This window comes from Delphinus delphis, chromosome 14 (genome assembly GCF_949987515.2).
Source record: "Delphinus delphis chromosome 14, mDelDel1.2, whole genome shotgun sequence".
Lineage (NCBI taxonomy): Eukaryota > Metazoa > Chordata > Mammalia > Artiodactyla > Delphinidae > Delphinus > Delphinus delphis.
The window spans coordinates 77,273,842-77,297,715 of record NC_082696.1 but is presented as its reverse complement, the minus strand read 5'-3'; the positions used below and the strand labels follow the sequence as shown (position 1 = coordinate 77,297,715).

The 23,874-nt window shown below is 44.8% G+C and overlaps 1 protein-coding gene across 5 annotated transcripts in view; it reads right to left on the bottom strand.

Moving 5' to 3' along the window:
- COL12A1 (collagen type XII alpha 1 chain) overlaps positions 1–23,874 on the bottom strand; it is a 137,970-nt gene that overhangs the window by 101,311 nt on the left and 12,785 nt on the right. For 2 of the 5 annotated variants that reach the window (XM_060030342.1, XM_060030345.1), the window contains exons 1-4: positions 12,793–13,046; positions 9,501–9,608; positions 2,253–2,369; positions 286–429 (exon numbers count right to left, since the gene is read on the bottom strand). In XM_060030342.1, the coding sequence (XP_059886325.1) occupies positions 286–429; positions 2,253–2,369; positions 9,501–9,573 (334 nt within the window). In that variant the 5' untranslated portion in view covers positions 9,574–9,608; positions 12,793–13,046. Of the gene's footprint in view, positions 1–285; positions 430–2,252; positions 2,370–9,500; positions 9,609–12,792; positions 13,047–23,874 lie in introns of those variants that run through there. The other 3 variants (XM_060030344.1, XM_060030343.1, XM_060030346.1) reach the window with 2 other exon arrangements.

The window sequence follows — 23,874 nt, the reverse complement described above, 5'->3', positions numbered from 1 at the left end:
ATTATTTTTAGGGAGATTTTAGATACATTTCAAAATGGATATTAACATTGTTGTCTGGCAAAGCCTAACGTTTTTAACAGTTTTCATTCATAATATTCCCGTTGTTTCCAGAGACCAGGATTATAAATCAGGAATGAATTATTCACAGCTACGAACATCTAGGATCATTGAAAGAATAGTTAATATGGATATAAATTAACTCTGCATAACAACAACTTAAATTTGAAAGCTGGAGAAATCTTCTGCAAAACATAAGGTATAAAAGTACTTTATGTGTGTGCTTACTTGTTAATTGGCCTATAACTGGTACACTTTCTTCTACTTCATCATATGAAGTGATTGTCACCACATACTCTATTTCAGGTATGAGCTCTGTTAATAAAGTTTCAGTGGTACTAGCTGCAAGGGTAAATTCCCTAGTGGGCCCATCTGAAAATATAGAAAGAAAAACATCAGTGCAACAAAACTTTTTTCACATCTAACATAACATATACTCAAAATCTGAAAATTCAAAATACACATTTTTTTTAGAATACCCAAACATTATTTTTTACTGCCTTCCAAAACAAACATTTTGAATTCTAGAAATTCAATAAATGGACTGGCATTGCCTTTACTTGTTACAATCATATTCCATATTTGTTTGTGGACTCAAGTATTCCTCTAGATTAAAGATATACCAGAATATCAAACAAAAATCTCTCATTATTTTTGAATATTAATGGTAGACAACACATTTTTTTATAAATTAGAGATAAAGCAGAAAATAATTTAATTTTAAATGATGCATTGGAGGAGAGCACTGAAAGAAAAAGAAGGGCTGAAAATCAACTCAAAGACAACAAACCCCATAGGCGAAAAGGAACATCTACTGGGAAACAGCATCCTCTTCTACAGAAGTGCATCCTCCGTACTCCAGCGGGGGATGGGAGCATACGCTAATGGGTAACCATGGTCCTCTGAATTGACTTAACTAGGTATCAAACATTTCAAGGTACAGTGCACTGAGCGTTTCCTTATATACTGACAATTATGTACTTCCTTCTAGATTATGATAATGCTCAATTCAATCAGGAAACACAGTAGTTCTTAGGGACTAAGTGACTTTTAAAATTCTTAAACATATTAAATTTTCATCAAAACATAAATAATCAAAAAAGGTAACGAATGTAAAAGAACCCTGAGAAATGCTCCAGGTTTACATGTGGAGCATTGCAGAACCCACCAGGGCCCCCATGGGAAAACAAGACACCGGGGCTCTGCTAGGTTTTTAAGGTATAGGAGGCAGTCATTGCCAACATCTGGAAACCAGATGAACTCTTTTTCAACTGTTTTTCTGCTTTGGAATAAATGAAATAGTTAACGGCAAATATATTTGGGAAGAAAATATTCAAGGAATAAAAAGTAAATTCTTGATCGCTTTTTAAGTTCTTGGATCGTATGGGAGAAAAATACAGCTTCCCAATTTCCTGATAAACCAGGATTTAAAGTCAGTGGTGTTTTTTAAAGGCCACAAGTATGTAAACACGGCTCTGGTGCTAAGTCATGTTGACATCATCTATCGCTTCTGTCAGCCGATACAGACCTCTTCCTACCACTTGGCCAGTGCTAGTAAAACTGGTTATTTTCCCATTCCACGTTAGAAATAAAAGTTAATCAACAGAGATGGGTTCTCCACACTTGGGCAACATCACGAATACTAAAGAAAACTTTTGAGAACAAGCAAAACAAGTTTTCTTCTTTCAAAGACTCTTAGCCTTAGGATCTACAGAATCTATCTAGTAAATCGTTGTCTTCCATCATGGCAGCTCACCACCATCCCAGAATCTGTGTCCTGGGTACTGAAGTGTGCAGGACACTGGGCAAGGCGTAATAACTCACTTCATCACTTGTCACTTGAAGTGTTGGACAGATTAAGTGATTCAAGAAGAATGTCAAGAAGTGATCATTCTATTTTATAAAAGCAAAGATTACCAGCAATATTCTGATCGGGGCGGGGGGGAGTCTATTTTTAGTAACAACAGCTTAGCACAGCAAACCAAGTTAATAAAGCTAACACTATAAAAATATAATAACAGGTCCTGGGCTGGAAATCTGGAGATCTGAGTCCACCAAATATCTTGCGACGTTAGGTGAACCCCTCAGGTTTTCTAAATCCTGGCTTCCTCATAAAGAAATAGAAGGAGGGGAAAAGATCAGATTATATCACCTTTGATGTCTCTGTCCTAAAATCCCAACATGTCAAAACTTACCCGTTGTGGAGTCCACTGTTATTTTGAAACCCACAATTGGATCAGGTGGTCTTGCCCATGACATATGAACAGTATTTTCATCTATAATTTTAAAATTCAAGTCTGAAGGTGGGTCAACTGCAAGAGAGAGAGTTGATATCAGTTACACTTTCCAATGTCACAAAACGGTCAATTTAATTAATAAAGAATTGTGTTGAGCAAAGCTTACTAAAATTGTCTTTGCATAAATTTGTTTCCAACAAATATAAAAGATATCTTGTTGGACGAGAATAAAATTAAAAGCTGACAAGATGTGACAAAACATCAGAGAGTATACATATTACAGAAGACAGCACAAAACACTTTGGATTCTTGAGTTGCTCGGTCATCCAAGAATGGCCAGCAAAATCAAGCATAATAGAAACATATTTGGATACAAGTACATATACAGGTACAATGAAATCACATATAATAACCACATATGCAAACAATTCACATAACAATTAAGGAACTTTCGATACATGCTGAGTGCATTTTGAATAAGCATGCCAAATCACAACCTGCTTACAACCACAGAGGTTAAGTGAGAACACTGACATAATACATTTTTTCCATAATGTGGAAAAGGATCAATGATATTTTGGTTCATTCTCTGCATCATTGCCTTGTTATTAATTTTTGTTTGATAATTCTCAATCTGTGGCAGAGATGAAAAATGTATTGAAATAAAAAGGAGGAATCATGGGAAATTTAGCACTGTTATGTCTCACAAGGAAATATACATTTAAATGTATATTTGTATTCATATAGACCAATGTTCAAAAATAGTAATAAGGGGTGTCAATCAGTTATAAGTATATAAAGAGTGATATACAGATGTTTATAAAACTAACAAACATTCTGCCTGTTTACACCAATTTGCTGTACGTTTGCAAGGTGTAAACCAACACTGTTATTTTCCTTTGCAGCAGGTATACTCCATACTAGAAGTGGCATTTTAAATTAAAATGCCAGTATGGTCCTTTACAAAACAATGGTTAATTATGAAAAGACAACATCAATGTATATTTATGGACATTTATTTACAGAACTTAAAGAAAATAGTGAGGAAGGATCAGCCATCTGAAGACACGACTGCGCATAAATCTTGGAGAAGTCAATGACAGGAATAATTGAAAAGTACAGAAAGCAATAGTTTACATACAAAACTGTACAGCATCATGCATGTGTCAATGAAATGTTGACTTGTTTTTAGTTTCCCACAATGAATGAAAGCCTCCATGTACAATAGTCGTTACACAAAGACATTCCAGAAATATTTTATAATGATATTCTCTCTGCAGTGTTCATGCCTCATCATGCAGCATTGTACTGACTCACTGTCAGTGCATGGTCGATGCATTAAAAAGTATTACTCTTGAAGCAGGTCCACACAATAAGATGACTTTCCGCCATACTCTTCTTAAAGTGTTTCGGATTGAAAGTATTCCTGGTGAGTCAGAATTTTTGTCTCTCTTTTGAGAGATTACAGTCTCCTTTTAGGTTTTCCTAAAGGTCAATTGAACTATAGCAGTAGCTTTGAGACATGAGTCATAGAATTGAACTGGGGTTAGGTATTTATGTAATATTAATAGCACATTTTAATGGAAATTATACAAATTAAGCAAACGTTTGCTTTAATGAACTGCTGCTTCCAACTGTAGGAGATGGCTTTTTATTCTTATTGGATACGCTAGTAATGGAATGAATGTTATTTTCTTACTATCCATACACAGGCAGTGAGATTAGACTATTAATCTACATGCATAGTTTAATTACTCAACATTCTGCTGTCTGTAACCGTTTTGCGAGGTTTACTGGCAGTCATCACTTAGTATAACAAGCATGCAACAGATGTTAATAGGAAAATAGGTATTAAGAATATCATTATAAAATATTGTTCCAGTAGCAATGGCTCAGGACAAATTTAATGCAAAGGCAGAGGCAACTGGCCTGAGCATGCTTTTAAAAAAAATCAGTACATGGAAAAACAGTACCACCAACCTTGCAAGGAAATTGACCTGAAGCAGCAGACATTAGGTTAAAGCTGCTGAGGGGCAGCAGCCGCCCACCTTGTTGATTTCCAAATGACCAGGATTCCAGAAAAACTGAAAAATTGACTGTTGGGAAAAGTCTTTAACATTTCAGAGGACTTTAAGGTGTTTATAGAAACTCAGATGTGGTACTTGGGGATCAAAAGTAGGAAAGAATGGTCGACCAGCTTGTGTACAACAGAGAGCCCTTTCCACTTCTCTTCTTGCCACTTTTATCTCTTGTAAAACCTTTTAGGCTTGCCATTCTGTTTATATATTTTGCTTGTTTGTCTCATGAAAAAAGATAATAAAGCAGGTGTGAGTGTGGACCCCTGTCAACTTGAATCAATGCGAAATGTATCTTCATTAACTTTGAAAATCTTTTATTTTATATAAAAATAATTCACAACCGCCCTTGCATTGTTACAAGCAGCGTCTATGCAGATGCCAGAATATTTCTAGGATGAACTACCTACATAGGGATCATGACTGTAAAGACTCATAGTTGTGTAGAAGAAGAATCTGAACGAAGACAAAGAGAAGTAAAATTATAAATAAATAAGATAGCAATCATATATATTCATAAAACTGAATACTGATAGTGAAGAAACTAAAATCTTAAGTATTCATAACACTAGCAGGTTAAGTTCATATTTATGAATAATGCTTTTTGTTATCAAAAAGCTATGCTATGAAAACTGCATTCTGCTGGTATCTTCCTTAGATAAATTGGCAGGATTTAGGACTTTTTAGGAATAATTATAGCTAGCATTTGCTGAGTGTCTCTTCTGTGACAGGCAGAGAGCTAGTCACTTTATATATTGTCTCCTTCTTTTCTTATGATCACCCAGAAGAGTGGCCTAATTATCCCTGATTAACGGGTGAGTCAGTGAAATTCGGAAGGGTTAACACAGCTAATAGGCAGGAAAACTTTGATCCCATAGTCTGACTCCAGAGCATACAGCTTCCTACCATATTTGCTTAAATGTAAAAAATAAGAAATATTTGAGTGGAAGATTAACTTTAGAAACCAATATTGATATGTATTTGCCTATTAAAATATACATAAGTATTTCTCTATAAAAAACCTTTATTTGATGCCTGGTCAACAATCAATATGTGCTATTCAGACATCTCCAATTCAGATACAGATAGAATTTGGTATATTAACTTTACAACTTGTTCAAGCAATTTTGAAACCAAAGTATCTACCTTGACATATAATTCTTTCACAAAACATTGTTTTTAATTATGGCACCCAAGAGGAAGACATAAAAGTTTACCCAGAGGTGGATGGATGGATGGATGGATGGATAGATGGACGGACAGGTGGGAGGAGATTAGTCTAGTAAGATTTGGCAAGTGTATAAAATGTATTAAAGGTAAAGGAAAACTGAGAACACACTACTAAAATATCATCTTGATGAACTAGTAAGACCTTTAGTCTAATCTTTGTGATGGCAACACTGAGAAGGGTACTACCTTAATGGCAGAAACCTTGAGAAGTGCACAAAGTGTGGTTTTACTATATTCAGTATGCATTAGTTTAACTTTTCCTTCCAAAGCTAGTATAAATTTAATGATCTCTGCCATGATACAGATACTCATTTCGTCTGTGTTTATAAGATACCAAAAATAAGCAGTTGAAAAGTTAATATTTTAGACAAGTAATAAATTATTCTGTACAGATTACAAAATGAATCCTTTCATGAAACTGACTGGGTCGACCCGTTTTCAAGCAAGAAAGCAGCACAGTGTGGGCAAACTAGCACGAAACCAGGACTAGAAGACCTGGGTCTTGTCTATGCCTTGTCCCTAGGCAATCAGGTTAGTTGACTGAGTTATTCAGCTTCTCTGGTCCTCATTTTCTCATTTGGAAAATGAGAGGATTAGAACAGATGATCTATAAGTTCCCATCGAGTTTGAAATTTCTGTTAGAACATAAGTTAGACACAGGAGTATAGAAATATACATTAATTAGCCTCTTAACCTAGATGTAAGATAATTAAAGCTTAAGACTTCAACTCACTCATGAACTAAAAATATCCAATCGTTCATTATATATTATGAACTACAAATCAGACTTACTAAAATTACAACTCTATTTTTTTTACAAAACATATGTCCATCTCAAATTCTAGATTAACTAGAAAGGCGTCTAACTCTCAGGGAACACTGGCCATTAATCTTTAAATGCAAAGCGTTAAATTTTCTAAATGGCAATTTACATACTGTATGATACAGGAACCAAAAATAAGTTACACATTCTAGATCTTACAGAGCACTGGCCAGGTTATAAGGTTAATAAAGTCTACGCTGTAGCTAAAAATTACAAATATTAAAAGCAAAAAAAAAATCACTTTCACTCTTATTTCTATGGAACAAATACTGTATTATGAAAAATAAAGTTCCTTGTATAAGTAAGTAGAAGAAAACAACATGACAAAGGTGGTACCCCTATAAAAAAGGAGCAATGCAAAAAGTGAACGCCAAAACCTTTTAATTAAAGGTATTGAGCTTTCAACATATAAAAAAAAGTAAGTAGAAATTGACTGGAAAATAGTATGAATACAAGAGTACAAGCATGAGTTGCAAAAGGGAAAGAAAAGTAGCAATGGCTACTTTTTTTTTTTAATGTACCCTTTTTTTTTTAAACATCTTTATTGGAGTATAATTGCTTTACAATGGTGTGTTAGTTTCTGCTGTATAGCATAGTGAATCAGCTACACATATACATACATCCCCATATCTCCTCCCTCTGGCGTCTCCCTCCCACCCTCCACAATGGCTACTTTTGAACTAAGATCAAAATAACATATCAAGAAGCAGGGCTGCCAGTTGAATTTGTGAAATGTGCCATCAGAAATACTTCAGAGAAATTCTGTTTGCAGCCCATTGTCCCCAGAAAGGCCTTGGCCACAAACTTTGTTAGCCCTTCCCAGGCTCCTGGGGCCACTTAGTAATTAACACCCGAGCTTTGCTGTCCAGTACTGGAGCCACAAACCACACGTGGCTATCAAGCGCTTGAAATGTGGCCAGTCCAGATGAAATGCACTGCAAGCGTAACATACATACCCAATTTCAGACTTAGCTACAAAGAATGCAAAATATCTTACTAATAATTTTTATATTGATTACATGTTTAAATGGTAATATTATGGATATATTAGGTTAAGTGAAATATGTTATAAAGATTAATTTCTCCTTTTTCTTTTTCCTTTTTTAATGTCATAACCAGAAGATTTTAAGTTACATATGTGGCTTGCATCTGTGGCTCACAGTCTGTTTCTATTTGACAGTGCCAAACTAGAATAAGGCCCCCTCCAAATAACAGATCTTACAAAAGGATCATTATTAAATGCTGGACTAAGTGGGTGAGAGACAAGAAGAGAAACAGCTTAAGAAAGCAAAAGAAAGAGCTGTATAATGTGGAAATAAATACAAATCTAAAAGATAAATTATGAGAAATACGGAAACAATCAGTAATGTAGACAGTAAAATGTTCTTTTCAACTGCACTTTGCTAACCAGCCATTATCCAATTCAGAACTGATTTTTTTCCATTTACATCATTTCCAACCCAATCCTTGTCCTAAGACTTCTCAACCCTTTCTGATTTTCAAATAACTATTTTCTTAATGAGCAATAAATATGCCACTTTAGTGAATTATCTAAAAATATCTTTAGTAAGGCTTCCAGAAGTTCCTCAAGTGAAATTCCTTCCTAACAACGACATAGAAAGGAACATTAAAGGCAACCTCAGCTGAATATTACTTCACAGAGGCCACTCTGAAAAGCCTCTACATTCATAAAGTATTAATCAGATAAGAAGAGCCAGCACGTTTCCCTCACTTTTCTGAACAAGCCGTACATTCTGAAGACTCTCTGCTTTGCCCAATCTTAGTCTTTTGTACCTGCAGTCTCAAACTAGAGAATCAAACACAATAGAAAGTTTTTGAAAATCTCAGTGTGGTCATAAAACAGCTCTCCTTCCCCACAGCCTCTAAGAAACACAACCCCCCCCCCCCCGCCCTACCCCCCTTCCACACTGACCCACACAGAAGTATTGCTCTCCTCCCTTAATTTCATCGGGGGCATTTCTGCATTGGAAAAAAAGTATACATTTCTTAAGATGTGTTTTATGGTATTACCCCATTTACCTTGCAGAACAATAAATCTAGTTTATCAGGTCTCCAACGATAACTGAGAGGACACAGAAGCCCCTCTTGGGTCAATATACAGAAAGGGCTTGTTCCGCGAATGCTGAGAAAAGAAGGCATCAAGTGCACACCGCAGCAAGCCTAAAACAAGGTTAAAACTCTAGCAGAAGTCCTTCGTTTTCCAAGGGCTGGAGCGTACTGAGCCGTTTTGCAGACCCTGAGGCCCTGAGACCCATCTCCGAACCTCTGAGCGACTCCGCACTCAGGTCTGAAGCTGAGGGAAGGAGGGAGGGGTAGGTGGTGCCCGGCTTGCCAGGCGCCCGCTAGCTTCCTAGCTTGAGAACCTTGGCCCAGACCCAACCTGTTCGCGTGGGGCTGGGCCTGGGCTTGAGCCACGGGTCTCGTAGCCCAGCGAACCAAACAGAGACAGCGGCGACCTCGGGCCGCGAGAACACACCCCGCGTCCCGGATCTCTGCTGGCCCGCCAGTCCCCTGGGCGGTTGGGCTGCTACCTCATTTGCCTGCACCGCCCGCCTAGCCGACTGAACTCCCCACAAAACACACAGACGCGCAGAGCCGGCTCTGTTGGAGTCTTTTATTGCGTGCTGTCACCGAGGTCGCAGTCCCGAGCCACGCGCACGAGCGAGCGCGCCCGCGCTCCGGGGCTCCTGGGTACCCCCCCCGGAGGTGTTCGTCCCGCAGAGCTGGGTGCAGCCGTCGCCCCCTCCCGGACGGCTGGTCCTCTCGGAAGGCGGCCGTGTCGGTGGCAGTGTGGACAGCACACCGCAGAGACCAGAGCAAGGAGAGCACACAGCACTGTACGGGACGGCTTAAGCAGAATACGAAAGAGCGAGACCTGAGAGCTGGGAAATGGACAGACCTCAGAGAAGGGGGCGTTTCTCCGAAGGAGAGAAACTCCGGGAGAACACACGAAGCGCAGGGAGAAACACAGCAAGCAACAGAGACAAGAAAGATCTGCTTCTTTCCTTTCTAGACTTCTGCATGGTCACGGGGGAGAAGGAGGGAAGAGCCTTTTACCTTCTGCCTCAATGGAAGACAGGAGCAGGGCCGCGCCCAGGGCGGCGAGCGCTGGGGGAAGCCTGGTCCGCATGCTCGGCCTCGGGGCTCAAAGCCGCATGAAGGGATCTGCGGGAGGAAGCAGTGACGGCGTCAGAACCGGGTCCGGGCAGGCCGGGAGCCAGGTTAGAACTGGAGCCTGGACCCGGGCCAGGACCCGACCAGATCTGCCTTAATAACCATAGGGCCCAGACCAGCATATAATGGGCCTATTGTGAAGCAGTGTAAGTCAAGTTCATCTGCAGCAGTTTAATCACGGGCACTAAGAGAGAGTTCAAGTTTAAAGCGGGTCCTGTTTTCCTGGAGGCTGGCCCTGCTTAACATCCGGGGTGAAGGCCTTACCACGCCCCACATAACTCCATCCCCCTGGGTGATGGCTAATTCAGAGGTCATCTTTTCCCTGACTCAACCAAATGCCTCTTCCAGCTGGGGGTTTTATTTGGCCAGCCGTTTTTTCCTAGCTGCTGAGCTCTTTAGGTAACGGTACTTTAGTGGTCTCGGGGTAATTTGGAAAAGTATAATAAACCTCTTTTACTCTCTTTTTTTCTTCATTTTGTTCTGCCTACAAATGCGCAGCTCTTGAAGGTCTGACATGGATTATACAGAAATATGTGCAGACCAAGAGAAACCTGACCCCCTGCTAGCTGTGTTATCTTCACAGCTGATAAATCTTTTACTCAAGATGAGGGGAAAAAAACAACTCTAAAATACATCATAAAAAGGGAAAGGCAATAGAAGAGACAAAGCACTCCTTCCTGTTTTCCCAGGACTTTTTTTTTTTTTTTTTTTTTTTTTTGCGGTACGCGGGCCTCTCACTGTTGTGGCCCCTCCCGCTGCGGAGCACAGGCTCCGGACGCGCAGGCTCAGCGTCCATGACTCACGGGCCCAGCCGCTCCGCGGCATGTGAGATCTTCCCGGACCGGGGCACGAACCCGTGTCCCCTGCATCGGCAGGCGGACTCTCAACCACTGTGCCACCAGGGAAGCCCCTCCCAGGATGTTTTTTAATAAAATTCTCAGTAATAATTAATCTCATTTAACTGTTCATTTATTCCAGAAGATTACAGGCTTATATGCTCAGGAGGAGAATACATTCTACACTGATTTTTCCTGATTCTGTAACTAGGTTATTAATTCTTTAAAGACAAATAGTCTTATTCGTCTTTTGTGGTTCCCAGCACACAGTAGGTGCCTAACCTATGTCAGTAGAAGGAAATCTTCCAAAATATTCTAAGGTCCAATTCAGAGACAAAAGCTACTAGCAACGAACTTAAAGGTGGGGGGGGGGCTTCCAGAAGCAAAACATAAAAAGAGAATTGATTCTGAGGTACATAAATGATTGTAAGACAACACGCCAGTCCTCGTGAAAAAAGAAGTCATGCTTGGGAATTCAAACATGAGCCACAGGTCGAGCCCTCTTTGAGAAAAGAAACTGACAACCTCCAACCGTGTCTTTCCAAATTATTGGCACAATGTATTAGGGCAGCTTTCCTGGACCTGAGTGTAAATTGCATTTTAAATGTCTGATGAACGGGTGTGCCAAATTGCCCGGAGCTCATTTTTATGAAGCCAAGATTAAACTTTTGTCGCTGCTCTGGGGATCCAAGAACTCTAGCAATTTCTTTCTTCCTAATTAACAACTCTTTGACATTTCTAACCCTTTTCTAAATCAGTGAAAAGCAAGAGGTGAGACTGGCCCATTGTCCCATCATCTGGCCTTAACTTTGCTATAATAATTTCCAACTCTGTTGGCAGTCATGCTCGAGAAAAGTTAAAGGCTAACAGTCGACCCAGCGAAAAACCGTGTGCTGCTTTTTTTTTTTTAAACCTCTTCGCTAGCTACAAAAACCTGAGTAGTGGAAGGGCTATTGCCTGGGTCTAGAGCGCCACCTATCGGCTACCTGACTCAGCGGCGCAAGGAATCATGCCTCGGGGTTATCTGAACATAGAATCAGTTCGGCCAGCCAGCCAGGCATTCCACCCATATGTTAAATAAAAAAAAAAAAAGTTTTATCTCCTTTTAGCCAAAATATTTATATGAATGTTTAGCAGCACTTCATTGAGCACTCTCAGACATAAAATCTGAAAGTGGCCGCCCCTACGTGGCAGCGAGGATTCCCTCACTTCACCCTCATGTATGAATACGAGTCAATTGCGGGGGTGGGGAAAGGGGTAGGAGACTTACGGGATTCATCTCCTCTTGCCAACTCGTCCCCTCCCCCCTCTCCGCTGGAAAAGGCCAATTCCTTTAACTCCCTTGTCAAGTTAAAAAAGGAAATGACACCCTCACCCCTACCCCGCGGGGTGCCTCCAGATCCCCTGCGCGTCACCCACAGCAACCTTGACATTCGTTACCCAAGGACCGAGTTTAGCGCTCATTTCCTTTCTTGCCCCGTCCCTCCCCAGCATTCCAGCACACTTCAGAAGGCCACATAATCCGGGGTGATTTGGGGGGAAAGGGGTCCCAGAAAGCCCCGTAAGGACCCTACGGGTGCCTCCTTTGCTGTACCTCTTCTGCTGCCTGGCTACAGTCCCCGCTCCGTAAATAACTCTCTGATCCCTACCCTCTTTGGATATGGGATGGAAACTCCCCCAGAGGTTCCACGACCCTGAGTAGGGAGTCCACTTATGCACTGAGGGGGAGAGGTCGGGGGAGGGAGTTGTCTCCAGCAGCTGGATAAAGTCGGCCAAAGCTGAGTCCCCGAGAGCTGAGCTGACCCACCATGTGGGATGCTTTGAAAAGCTGAGAAAGGAGCCAGATCACTCGCCCGGGAGTCTGTCTCCGGACGCCACACACACCGACGCAGCCTCGACGAGGGGCAGAGCCCTCCGCCGGCCCTCCAAAGAATTCCGCGCCGTGCATCGCTAAAACACCTTCCCTGCGCGCGTGCGGCACCGCGGCAGCCGCGAGGCCCTGAGGGACTGGCGGCCCCAGGAGCCGGCGCGCCCTGCGTCAATTTCAACGAAGCATCTATAGACGAAATCCCTCCACATTCTGGCACATCGAACGGGGTGCCTTACGCGCGCACAGCCTCCCTGCATCAGCTCTTCAGAAAACCTACAATTCTTTCCCCCTCAATGACACAGACGAATCACAGAAAGCTCAGAATACCCGGCAGATCTCAGGCACAAGTCCAAACGGTCCCCGCTCGGGCTCCTTAGTGGCTTAGAACCGAGCAAGGAAGAGGCTAGAAGCAAGTTTCCCTAGTTTTCTTTGGAAGGGACGAGGTGACGGGGCCGGAAGCCGGACCGACCTGAGGCGGTGGTGACCGAGGTAGCGGCTGCGATAGCGGCTTCCCGGCGTCGTAGAAGCCGGCCCTCGGTGTGGCCCCCGCGCGCCCCGGCAATCGGCGCTGCGCTCCGGGCGCACCTGGCGGCTGCCCGGAGGTGGGCAGCGGCAGGGCCACCGGGGCGGACTTGTAAGAGAAGGAGGATCCCGGGCGGAGAGGCGGGAGCCGCAGGGCAGGCGGAGACGGCCCGGGACCGCAGCTGCCGGCGCACGGACGCGTCTGGGGCGGCTCGCCTTCGTCGAGTGGGAAGAGGCTCCGCGCCGCGGGCTACTTAATAGAGGGCTGTTCCCAGCTCTCAGTTTACTCGGTTACGAAACGCCTGAGAAGGTGGACGGCTGCCACGGGGTGATGTATGCTCCTCCGGCGGTGAAGGAGGTCTACTTTTGGGAACGTGTGCATACTTCGAGCATTCCTTCTGCGTGAGGTGGCGATCGCCGTAGTAGCAGTGCCCCGCCAGGAAGGAGGGAGGGGGGCAGGGAAGGGGGAGGAGGAAGCGGGGAGGGGGACAGCCGCAGCCGGGTTCACTGCCAAGGGAATCCGCTCACTCCTCCGCTTGGGGCGGGCTGGGGAGCTCGGGTTTCCCTATCCGTGCGATTTTAATAAATTTATTTTTCTAAATTAAGAACGATGGGAGGGAAGTAAGCGGCTCTCGTTTTCAGAACTGCGAGGATGCGGCTGACCCCACCCCATCATAGCCCCATCCCCCATCATCGCCACCTACACCTTCCTCCCCTTCCGTCCTGGGTGCACTTAAAACCGATTTACAGGGTTTCCATTAACTAACTGTCTGCGCACGCGGCACGCCTTCTGTCTTTTTCAATCTCCGGCGATTGGAAACCCGGATGGTCGCCTGCGAGGGGCTCAGAGAGGGGATGGCTTTCCCAGTCCTGTCTTTCTCCCCTGGGGCTTCGGGACGGAGCTGGGAAGCTTAACTGGAGCCAAGAGAGAGGGCAAGGAACGCTAGGAAACCTAGGGATCCTCAAAATTAGAAGCCGCTCAGGAGGTACATCCACCGTAGAAATTTCTCACTTGGGCCAGAGCAAAACTTGGTCGCGAGTCGAGGCTTCGGAAGGGAAGCTCTGCCCTTAAAACGCCCCGGGGTCAAGGCAACTAAGGGGAGTCAGTTTCCCCCCGCCCCGCACTGCTGGGAACTGGAGGCCAAACGCGGGGCTGACGTTCTGCCAGCACCTTCTCGAGGTCTTGCCGCCCCTCCTCGCTCTGCTCCACCTCTTGGCCCTGAGAGCGGAGCCTGGCACTGAGGGTTGCCAAATCGTACTTGACGCACCGGAGGAAGCGCGGGGATCCTACACTGTGGCATCAGAAAACCGCTTTACACACGTCTGTGCGCTCAGCCCAAGTCCAGCACCTTTTGGCCTCTTGGAGCCCAGGGGTTACTCCCACAAGTTTAAGCTGCTGGGGATGGAGGAGGGGGCCGGAGGGGAACGCAGGAGCGGCCTCCCTGGAATTCACCGCCCGCAACACAGGAGGAGGTCGTGTGGCCAGCGTAAACTTCTTTTCCCTATTTGGTCTGACATCTGCTAACCTGGCCTTCCCTTCACCAGGCGCGATAGCCTACGAATTTGCCTTTAGAATGATGACAAGAACTTGTAGGGCCGACGGTCCCCTGCACTCCGCCCCACGCACAGGCTGCTCCAGCGAAAGCCGAAGGAAGCCTGGGAGAAGACTTGGAGGGAGAGAATGGAGGAAAATGGGAATCGCCACCTCTGCACATTCCCCGAGTACACAAGGCCCACTCGAAGTCTAGCTGGGAGCTCACACAAAGAGCCCACACACGCACGATGCATAGCCCTTTTCCCCTTCAAACTCACCCCCCGACGCCCCGGGCGTGAATAACACGACGGGCACACCCCAGCGTGCGGTGATCACCGGGGTAGCAGCCCTTCACCTGCACTCTCACTCCACTCCCCTCTCACAGACGCACGTAGGCGGGTGGCAGCCTCGGGGACAGAGCGTGGAGCAAACAAGTCCCGGCAGCCGCCTTCCGGGCACCCAGCAGTGCTGCGCCGCGGCCTGGAACCGCCACGGACTCCCCTGGGAAATACGGACTCCCCAGGGAAATCCACATTCCCGTCTAGAAAAGGAAAACTGCACGTCAGCCCAAGCTGGCTGGAGTTTGCATTTCGCCCAGGTGGGCGTGTGTGTGTGTGTGTGTGTGTGTGTGTGTGTGCGCGCGCGCGCGCGTGCGCGCTTTTTCTTTATGTACTTAAAAAAAAATTGTGATGGCGGTGTTGACTAGGAAGCAACTTAACTCTGGGTGTTGATATTCTTGGTTTAAAAAAGAGTTCTCCCCTGCCGATTTGATTCAGAGCCGCAAATGCATCTGTCAGCCCGGGCGGGAGTCCAGCAGTCGGCCACCCTCCGGGGAGCAGAGGGCAGAGGCGGGCTTCCCCTTCCCGAGGCTGGAGGCCGCAGAGACTGGGTGGGAGAGGCGTCCGCCCCCAGAGGACGCGCACTGCGCCGCTCTCCAACCCCGCGCGGCGGCCGGGGACCCGCGTGGCCAGCCTCTTTTGCTCAAAGCATTCTCGTCCGCATGCTTAGATTTAATGCATTTGAAAATAGTTGCTGCGAAGAAGTGAAGGTAACGTTAAACCACCGGCCCCCAAAGCACTGCCTCACTCGGAAAAAAGATCATACGGAAAACTTCCAGAGTATGGCGAGAGGAGAAGGGAGGGGACACTGCCGTCGGGAAATACACAGATGCACATCCACAAACACACGCACATCTACATCCCAGGGGACACGAGTGCAACTCAAACGTATCCAAAGGTGCGCCGGCGTGGGCGGGGTTCCTCCCAGCGTGCGGTCTGCACTGTTTGACCTCAGGGGACCCTTGCGCTGGGCTCCCAGTTTGGAAAGCGGACACACGAGTAAAAATGCACTAATATGTATAAAATAGATAACTAATAATAACCTGCTGTATAAAAAATACACTAAAAAAGATTTTTTTTAAAACGTGTAAACCGTCTTCCAATCTGTGCCCTTCAGTAGTGCGTCCAACTCTCCGTGACCCTTGGAACCCGTTAGTATTTAAACAAATTGATGATATTTATCGACTGCGGCAGAGTTGGTTGGACTTATTCAGTTTGGGGATCTCCCTCACCTCACTCTCACTGCTCCCACCTCTTCTCCCTCCGACTCCTGGGTTCCCGGCGGGTCCGGAGCTTCAGGATTTCTTGTCCGACAGCGCGATCTAGCGGTCAGCGCGGTCCCTGGCGTCGGAGGTCAAAGTTACAGAACGTAGAGGCTGGAAGTTGACGGGTTTAGGTTGAGTTTTTGGAAGATGTGTCATCCATGTATCTGACTCCCAGGATTGGCTGAGAAGCGACAGGATGGAGGAAGGAGTGTGGAGGTGACCTAACTTTCTGTGTGCCCATCAATTAGCCGCCCATAGATATGCCTGCCCCAAGGCGGCTGCGAGGTTCGGGTTAGGGGTAGACAAAGGAAGAGGTGCTAATTTCAGGAAGAAGTGCAGCTTACAGCACCGCCCTTAACTTCTCAAAGGGCAAAAGCGGCCTCTTCGTTGATTTGCTTGGCGTTAGGACAGCCAACGTTCCTGGCGACAGGATAGTATTGTTTCCATCTCAAGTTCCGGCTGATTTCCTTTGTGGGAAAGAGAAACCTGGGCTCAGCGAGTACAGACGGTCCAGCTCTTAGGGCTGCGCGCGGGCCGCCCCCAGAGTGAGCTTTAAGGGTCTTGGTGAAGAAAGCTCTCGCAATCCCCTTGAGATAAACGTGTGAAGGAGGGAGGCAGAGACGCAGTGACAGCAGCAGTGAGGGACAAGGTATCTGGTATCCTGTTCTTTAGATCCCCGTTCTCTAGGCAAGTTAAATCACACTTACCAGAACCTTCCATGTGTCTGTACAGAGCCAAGCTCAGAGAGGTGGATATAAAGATAACTACAGAGGCGTCGCCCTCAGAACTCTATCTCACAACACCTTGGGGCACCTGAAGCAACTTCACGTTGGGCCCACTCAAATCTCCCAAGAGATTCTGCCTCCAAAATGTCTTACCATTAGAAGTGAGAAGCAGCAGACCACGACCCGCTCTGCACCAGCAACGCTGAGGAATCGGAGACCAAAGGAATCCCTGAAGGAGGGGAGAGGGGAGCTGTGCCCGCCTGCCTTCCTGAAAGCTTCTGCTTTCTCACAAAGGTCTATTTCAGGGAAGCCCACAGGCTTGGTGCCACTTGACCCAGACCTCTCAATTGCACTGACACATCCTCCCCTATCAGAGTTTGAGCAACTCTGGAGCAGAAAACAGTAACGCACCGCGTTCATCCTACTACACAAGGTGACTCGGCCTCGCGTGACCTCAAAAAGTTGCGGTTGCACGGGAAGCTTTGAAAATGCAAAAAAACAGTGCATCCGGATACAATATCTGCTTAGGATGAACCCTTTAGATTTCAGGAAAGTCAAGTGCTGCTGGGAGTGGATTATTCAGTTAACTCTGAACTCCTTAAGCAAAGTGAAAAAGATAGAAGAAAATAAATTCACTTAAGAGTTCAGAAAGCACCCTCTGCCACTTCCTCTTTCATTTCTGTAAGATTCAACACTGTTCAAGTCATCCTTACACCGCAGGGCACTGGGAATCTATTTCGTTTGTAACTATCAAAGTAGCAGAAGGTCCAGAATTTCTAGCCAGGCCACTGTGCTGTGTGTCAGCAGTGGGTTTGTGTACACTGACACTGGGGATTGCGTGCTTGACATACGCTTCCACGTTGGTGGAAAATGTGAAAACTCATAGGAACCCATTCTTCAAGATTTGGTCTTGGCCTTCAAACTCACGGCATAGTAGACTGAAACGCAGTGATGATGAAATCATAGTCAAAAGAGAGGTTTCATTGGTCTCAGCTGGAGCTCCTGTGTAGGATGAAGTGTAACCAGACCAAGGCTCCACTTGATAATGCATTTGATACCCTTACTAATTCATTCAGCTACATTTATGGTGCACAGACACCCAGGTAGTCAAAGCAGACAAGAGCTCAGATTTGGGGTGCTCCTGAATGTGGAATGCGCCCTCTGGTGGACAGGAGGAGAAGGGTGGCCACTGTCTGATCAGACTCAGGGTTTAATCATTTTACCTTGAGCTTTCATTCAGCAATTGCTGTTATTCTAGTCATGGTGTTCATGAGGAAAGGTGGGAGAGTTTTTTCCTTAAGACAAATCAAAAGAAGTCCTGTCCATAAAAACTTCAATGTAGTAACAGAGACTAGAAATAAGCATTAAGCAAGAGTCAAATGTTTCAAGAGAGGTCTGGAGACTGTGTAGTTGGAAGCTGAAAAAACCATATGAAAAATAATTTGAGTGGGGCTTCCCGGGTGGCGCAGTGGTTGAGAGTCCACCTGCCGATGCAGGGGACGCGGGTTAGTGCCCTGGTCCGGGAAGATCCCACATGCCGCGGAGCGGCTGGGCCCGTGAGCCATGGCCGCTGAGCCTGCGCGTCCGGAGCCTGTGCTCCGCAACGGGAGAGGCCACAGCAGTGAGAGGCCCGCGTACCGCAAAAAATAAATAAATAAATAATTTGGGTGGAAAAACATGGTATAGAGGAACAAGGTAAATGACATCGCAGGAAGCAATCAGCTCAATCCATGATTCAGAACATTCCACTGAAAAAAAGATTTTTTTGCACAAACCAATCTCTCTATAAACCAATCTTTCCACAAACCAATGACAAAAGAGGAGGGAAAGGGTAGATTGTTATGAAAAAGTATTTAGGAGCTACTGCAACCAAATAATAACAATAACAATGATAATAATAGTCACCAAGAAATGTGAAGGGTCTGGAATTTTATCCTACTTGCAGGCTAACAAGCTACCCTGCTGCAGTTTCATGGCTGCTGGCAGACAACCCAAGGAACCAGAGACAAAGGACTATATTACTCACAGCAGCAGCCATAGCCAGAGTATCGTGCTTTGCACAGTTCCCTAAGCCCCAATTCCCACAGGGTGATGCAGAGGGGACCAGCGACCTTGCATTCACAGTGGCTGCATTAAAGGACCCAAATCTGAGCGTGGGGAGCCCAAGTCTTTCACAAGGGCAGTAAGCTTGCCTGACTTTTGCCTTGAAAAGAGACATTATATTTGTTATATTGGACAGTAAACAAACTTGCCCTTTGCTCTTCCAAGGCTGCTAGTGTACAAACACCCTAGAAGAGCTCATCTGGAACAAAAGCAGCCTGTGTCTCTGCTCAAAAGACACACAGACACAGGACAGACCCACAGAGAAAAGTCTCAGCAGTGAGAACTGTTGGGAGTTCACGGGAGGGAGAAAGCACGGTGTCGAGATGGTCCCTGAAGCATTTCTGGAGGAGGGAAACTTGAAAGGACTAGAACTAAGCATTCCAGACACCAGATTCAAAATGAGAAGCTGAAAAATTAGCAAAGGACAGGAAATATCTTGGACAATAAATAAAGCTGAGTTGTTTTAGCAGAAAGTTTGTGAACACAACTGGAATAGCAGTGGGGCGTGGAAGTAGCTGTGATTCTGGAATTTAATCCCTTAAATATAATCATTTACAGGGTGTATTCCAGACCCTGCACAGAACATTTTCTACTTATTAGTTCATGGAATCTGATTTCCCTCTCTATGCTATAGATGAGAAATCGAGGCTCAGAGGAGTCTAGTGATTTGCTGGTCAATTTTGGAACCAGGATCTGAATTCAGCTCTCTGACATCTAAGCCTATGGTCTTTCTATTATATTAGAAGAAATGCTTGTTAAAAGAATGATTTAAAAACTCTTGTAAAAAAGCCTAATCTGGCAATGGAGCTCATAGTAACTTGCTGGGGAAGAGGGTATGCCGAAGTCCAGGCAGAAGATGCGGAGGGTCCGTATCAAGGTGCTCACAGCAGTGGCCGGCAAAGAGGAAGGCTGTAGGAAGTAAGGATGGGAAGATATCTTAAGATGAGCAAGCAAAGTCAGATGACTGGAAGAATGATGGTGCCATGGAGAAAATTAGGGAAGTGAGGCAGGCGAGTTAGCTTTAGGAGGACAGGACACAACAGCTTCAGATGTGCCTTCTATATGATCAAAATCCTTGTGGGTTTTTTCCTAATAAAGTTTATTGGTAGCTTTCTATTATATTAATAACTATTATATAATTTCTATTATATTAATAAATTATAATTTTTAATATATTAAAAATAGTATCTCAGATTCTTTTTTTAAAATATTTATTGGAGTATAATTGCTTTACAATGTTGTGTTAGGTTCTACTGTACAGCAAAGTGAATCAGCTATACGTATACATATATCCCCTCTTTTTTGGATTTCCTTCCCATTTAGGTCACCACAGAGCACTGAGTAGAGTTCCCTGTGCTATACAGCAGGTTCTCATTAGTCATCTATTTTATAAATAGCATCAATAGTGTATATATGTCAATCCCAATCTCCCAATTCATCCCACCACCTCCCCTTCCCCTTTGGTATCCATACATTTGTTCTCTACTGCTGTGTCTCTATTTCTGCTTTGTAAATAAGACTGTCTACACCAATTTTTTCAGATTCCACATATATGCATTAATATACGATATTTGTTTTTCTCTTTCTGACTTACTTCACCCTGTGTGACAGTCTCTAGGTCCATCTACATCTCTACAAATGACCTCAGATTCAAATATGGATTTATTTTTTTAAGACAGGTGTATTCGTGTCTCTTTTTCTCAGGATTTTGCAAACTGTGAAAAACTACTAGAGTCACATTTGCACTCTCTGAGACAGGCAGTTATTCAAAGGGAAAACGATGGCGTTGTTTGGCCTTGGCCTCCTGCAAGCTTACTCATGGGCGGCTAAATACATAACACTGCATGTGATACAAAAGCATCTGGAAAATGCTTAAACAATGTCTCCATCCTCCCCCTGTCTATCCGCTGCCAGAGTGTTGGACTCATCTAGATGAAAGTACATCAAGTTCTCATTCATTGCTTAAACTGAAAAAATAATCACCTCAAACTCTCGCATATGGCCTAGTTTTTCCTTTTTTTTTTTTAAAAAAAAAAGGGTGGTTTTATTTATTGAATGGCTTCTTTTCTTGCAGTTTTGGGGTTGTTTTTCTGATAGCAACGGCTTTGGAACAAAACCACAAACTGCCCCCAGAATAAAAGATTATGACCTCTGGTGCTAGGAACACCGAAGGCTGTGTCCGTAACAGGGACGTAATTAGAAAACCAAGGATTGCGGATCACGTGTATGTTTTTATCACCACGTTTGCGAAATGAGGTCCTAGGCCCTCACTATTTTGCTTATGACCTGTGAAAATGAAGTTGCAACGTCTGGTATCGCATTTTCCAGCAGTGCCTGATGCTGTTTCAGACCTTTACACTGGAGCTGAGGCGAGGGTCTCGGCCCATCAATAATGGGCTTTCACAGCGTGGTCACGGCATGGGCCTGGCTCAGCCATGTTCCTCCCACTGCCGTCCTACTGCAAGGTCACCATGTGGCCTGAGGTGGCCCTGGAGGGTCTGAGCCAATAGGTCCCAAGCCTCCCAGCACAAAAAGTCACTTGGTGAGACTGACCAATTTCTGTCAATTTCTGTACTGATGCCTGAGCACCGCCCTTACACCAGTTGAACCTGATCCAGGCTGGCGCGGGCATCTGTATGCTTTTGAAGCTGCCTGGATAATTCTGATGGCCGATGAGGGTTGACATGTGCCCGTCTAAGCCAAGTCCCTTCGTGTTAAGGAAATGCTGGGAACCCGGCTGCCAGTGGAAGATGGAGTGTCCTCACCTAGAACCGGCAGGTAAAGAGGACCAACCACCCGTAGGGCTGGTCCCCAAATCCGTGGTCCAAGGGGGTGTTTAAATTTGGGTTCAGTGTTGGCAGCAGCAGTTAGGAAAAGTATTATGAGAAAACCAGCAAACTGAGGGAAAGTGTATTGGCCAGAGCTGGCAAGTGGGGCAGCGAATCAGATCCAGCCCCACCAGCTTCCCAAGTCTCCACAATGCCCACCTCCACGTCACACCTGCAGGGACCCTGGTTCACTTGTCAGTGGCTCAAAAGTCTAAATCAGACAGAAACAAGGTCCAGTGTCATTTGCCAAAGGACACTCAAGATTCAAGATGCTATTTATCTCTTGTTCTTACTGGTGCTGACGTTAAAGTAGATGTCCAAAGGTGAGAAATTTCTGTTTTATTTCTTCTGATGAAAATACTGGTAATGTTTTTTTACCGTATTTGTACTCAACAGTCTAAAATATGGCACAAAATAAACCTATCTATGAAACAGAATCAGGGGCATAGAGAATAGACTTGTGGTTGCCAAGAGGGAGGGGTGTGGGAGAGGGATGGATTGGGAGATTGGGATTAGCAGATGCAAACCGGTATATCTAGAATGGATAAACAACACAGTCCTACTGTATAGCACAGGGAACTATATTCAATATCCTGTGATAAACCATAATGGAAAAGAATACGAAAAAGAATGTACATAGATGTATAATTGAGTCACGCTGCTGTACAGCGGTAATTAATATTGTAAATCAACTATACTTCAGTTTCAAAAAAGTAAATATTTGTACTCAACAGATTAGTTGAATAATTTTAGAGAAAGACATGAAACAGTATGGTGGGTGGGCCCCAGCTAATGACGATGGGATTATCACAGAGTGATGGGAGCAAAGGGATCTTAGAAATCATGCAACCCGCTCCCTCATTTCACATTTGCAAAACCTGGGAAGCAGAGCAGCTGAGTAGCTGGCTGAAGGTCATGTCTGTATCAGCTTATCAGTGGTGCCAGGACTAGAATCCAGGTGCCAACTGCCTGGTTGGGCTTCTTTCCACTCTTCTGGGTACCCTATTCCTGGGCACGTCATTAATTTGGCAAAACATGTTGGGACTCATCGCCTCACTGTCTGGAGGATGGGCTGGACTAGAGCAGTGGAAGGCTCCCTGCCGCCTATCACAACATATCTGCATCTGCAATCCTTTGAAGTTAAAGGAAAACAAAACTTGCCGCAAACAGGCAGTGACATATGCAACGAGATGCGCCTGGCCCGCTCAACGCTTAGCAGTACAGCTGACAGAGCCGCTAGGAAGGAGACCAGACGCCTGGGGCCATGAGTTCTGCTCCCAGAGAAAGAAGGGGCGGTAACTCCCTCCTCGATGCAGACACTAAAGCAGCCTGTGACTGTTCTGAGCGCAGGTGAAGATACAGACCAGCAGAGTGACTCGTGTCCTGTGACAGGCAACGTCTGCTTTCTTCCTGAGGAAGATTCTCCTCTGGGATCCCGTGAGAACTTTGCTGCACCCACTTTTTTTAAAAAAAGTTTTTAATGATGTATGGTTGATTTACAATATCATCTTACTTTCAGGTGTACAGTACAGAGATTCTTTTTATATATATGTGTATATATATATTATTCTTCAGACTCTCTTCCCTTATAGATTAGTACAAAATATTGAGTACAGTTCCCCATGCTCTACAGTAGGTCCTTGTTGCTTACGTATTTTATGTAAAGTAGTCTGTACTTTATGTAGAGTAGTCTGTATACGTTAATCCCAAGCTCCTCATTTATACCTCCCTCCACACCCCTTTCCCCTTTGGTAACCATAAGTTCGTCTTCTATGTCTGTGAGTCTCTTTACAACTGGCATTCTATTGCATCAGAAGGGTTCCGCTGCTGGCAGCAGAAAACAGAAAAAGCAGGGACTAAAACACTCACAAAAGCAAGAGGGAGGCAGTCCACAGCTGATACAGTGGATCTGCTCCATGAACTCTTCAGGTACCTGGGCTCCTTCCATCTCACGACTCCACGGATGAGTCCTCTGTTTCAAGGTATATACGTACAAGACATGACATACAATTTTAGCAAGAAGGAAAAAGCAAAGGGCAAAATAAGGTGTGGGCTGGTCACACGGTGATCTGTGTGGTCTTCTGAGGAAGTTTCCCACAAGCTGCTCTTTGATGACTGTGATTATATCTCATTGGCCAGAACTTAGTCACGTGGTCCTATCTAGCTGCAAAGGAGCTTGACAATGTAGTTTATTCTGCCGTCCAGGTGCCCATCTAAAACTCTAAGGTTCTATTAT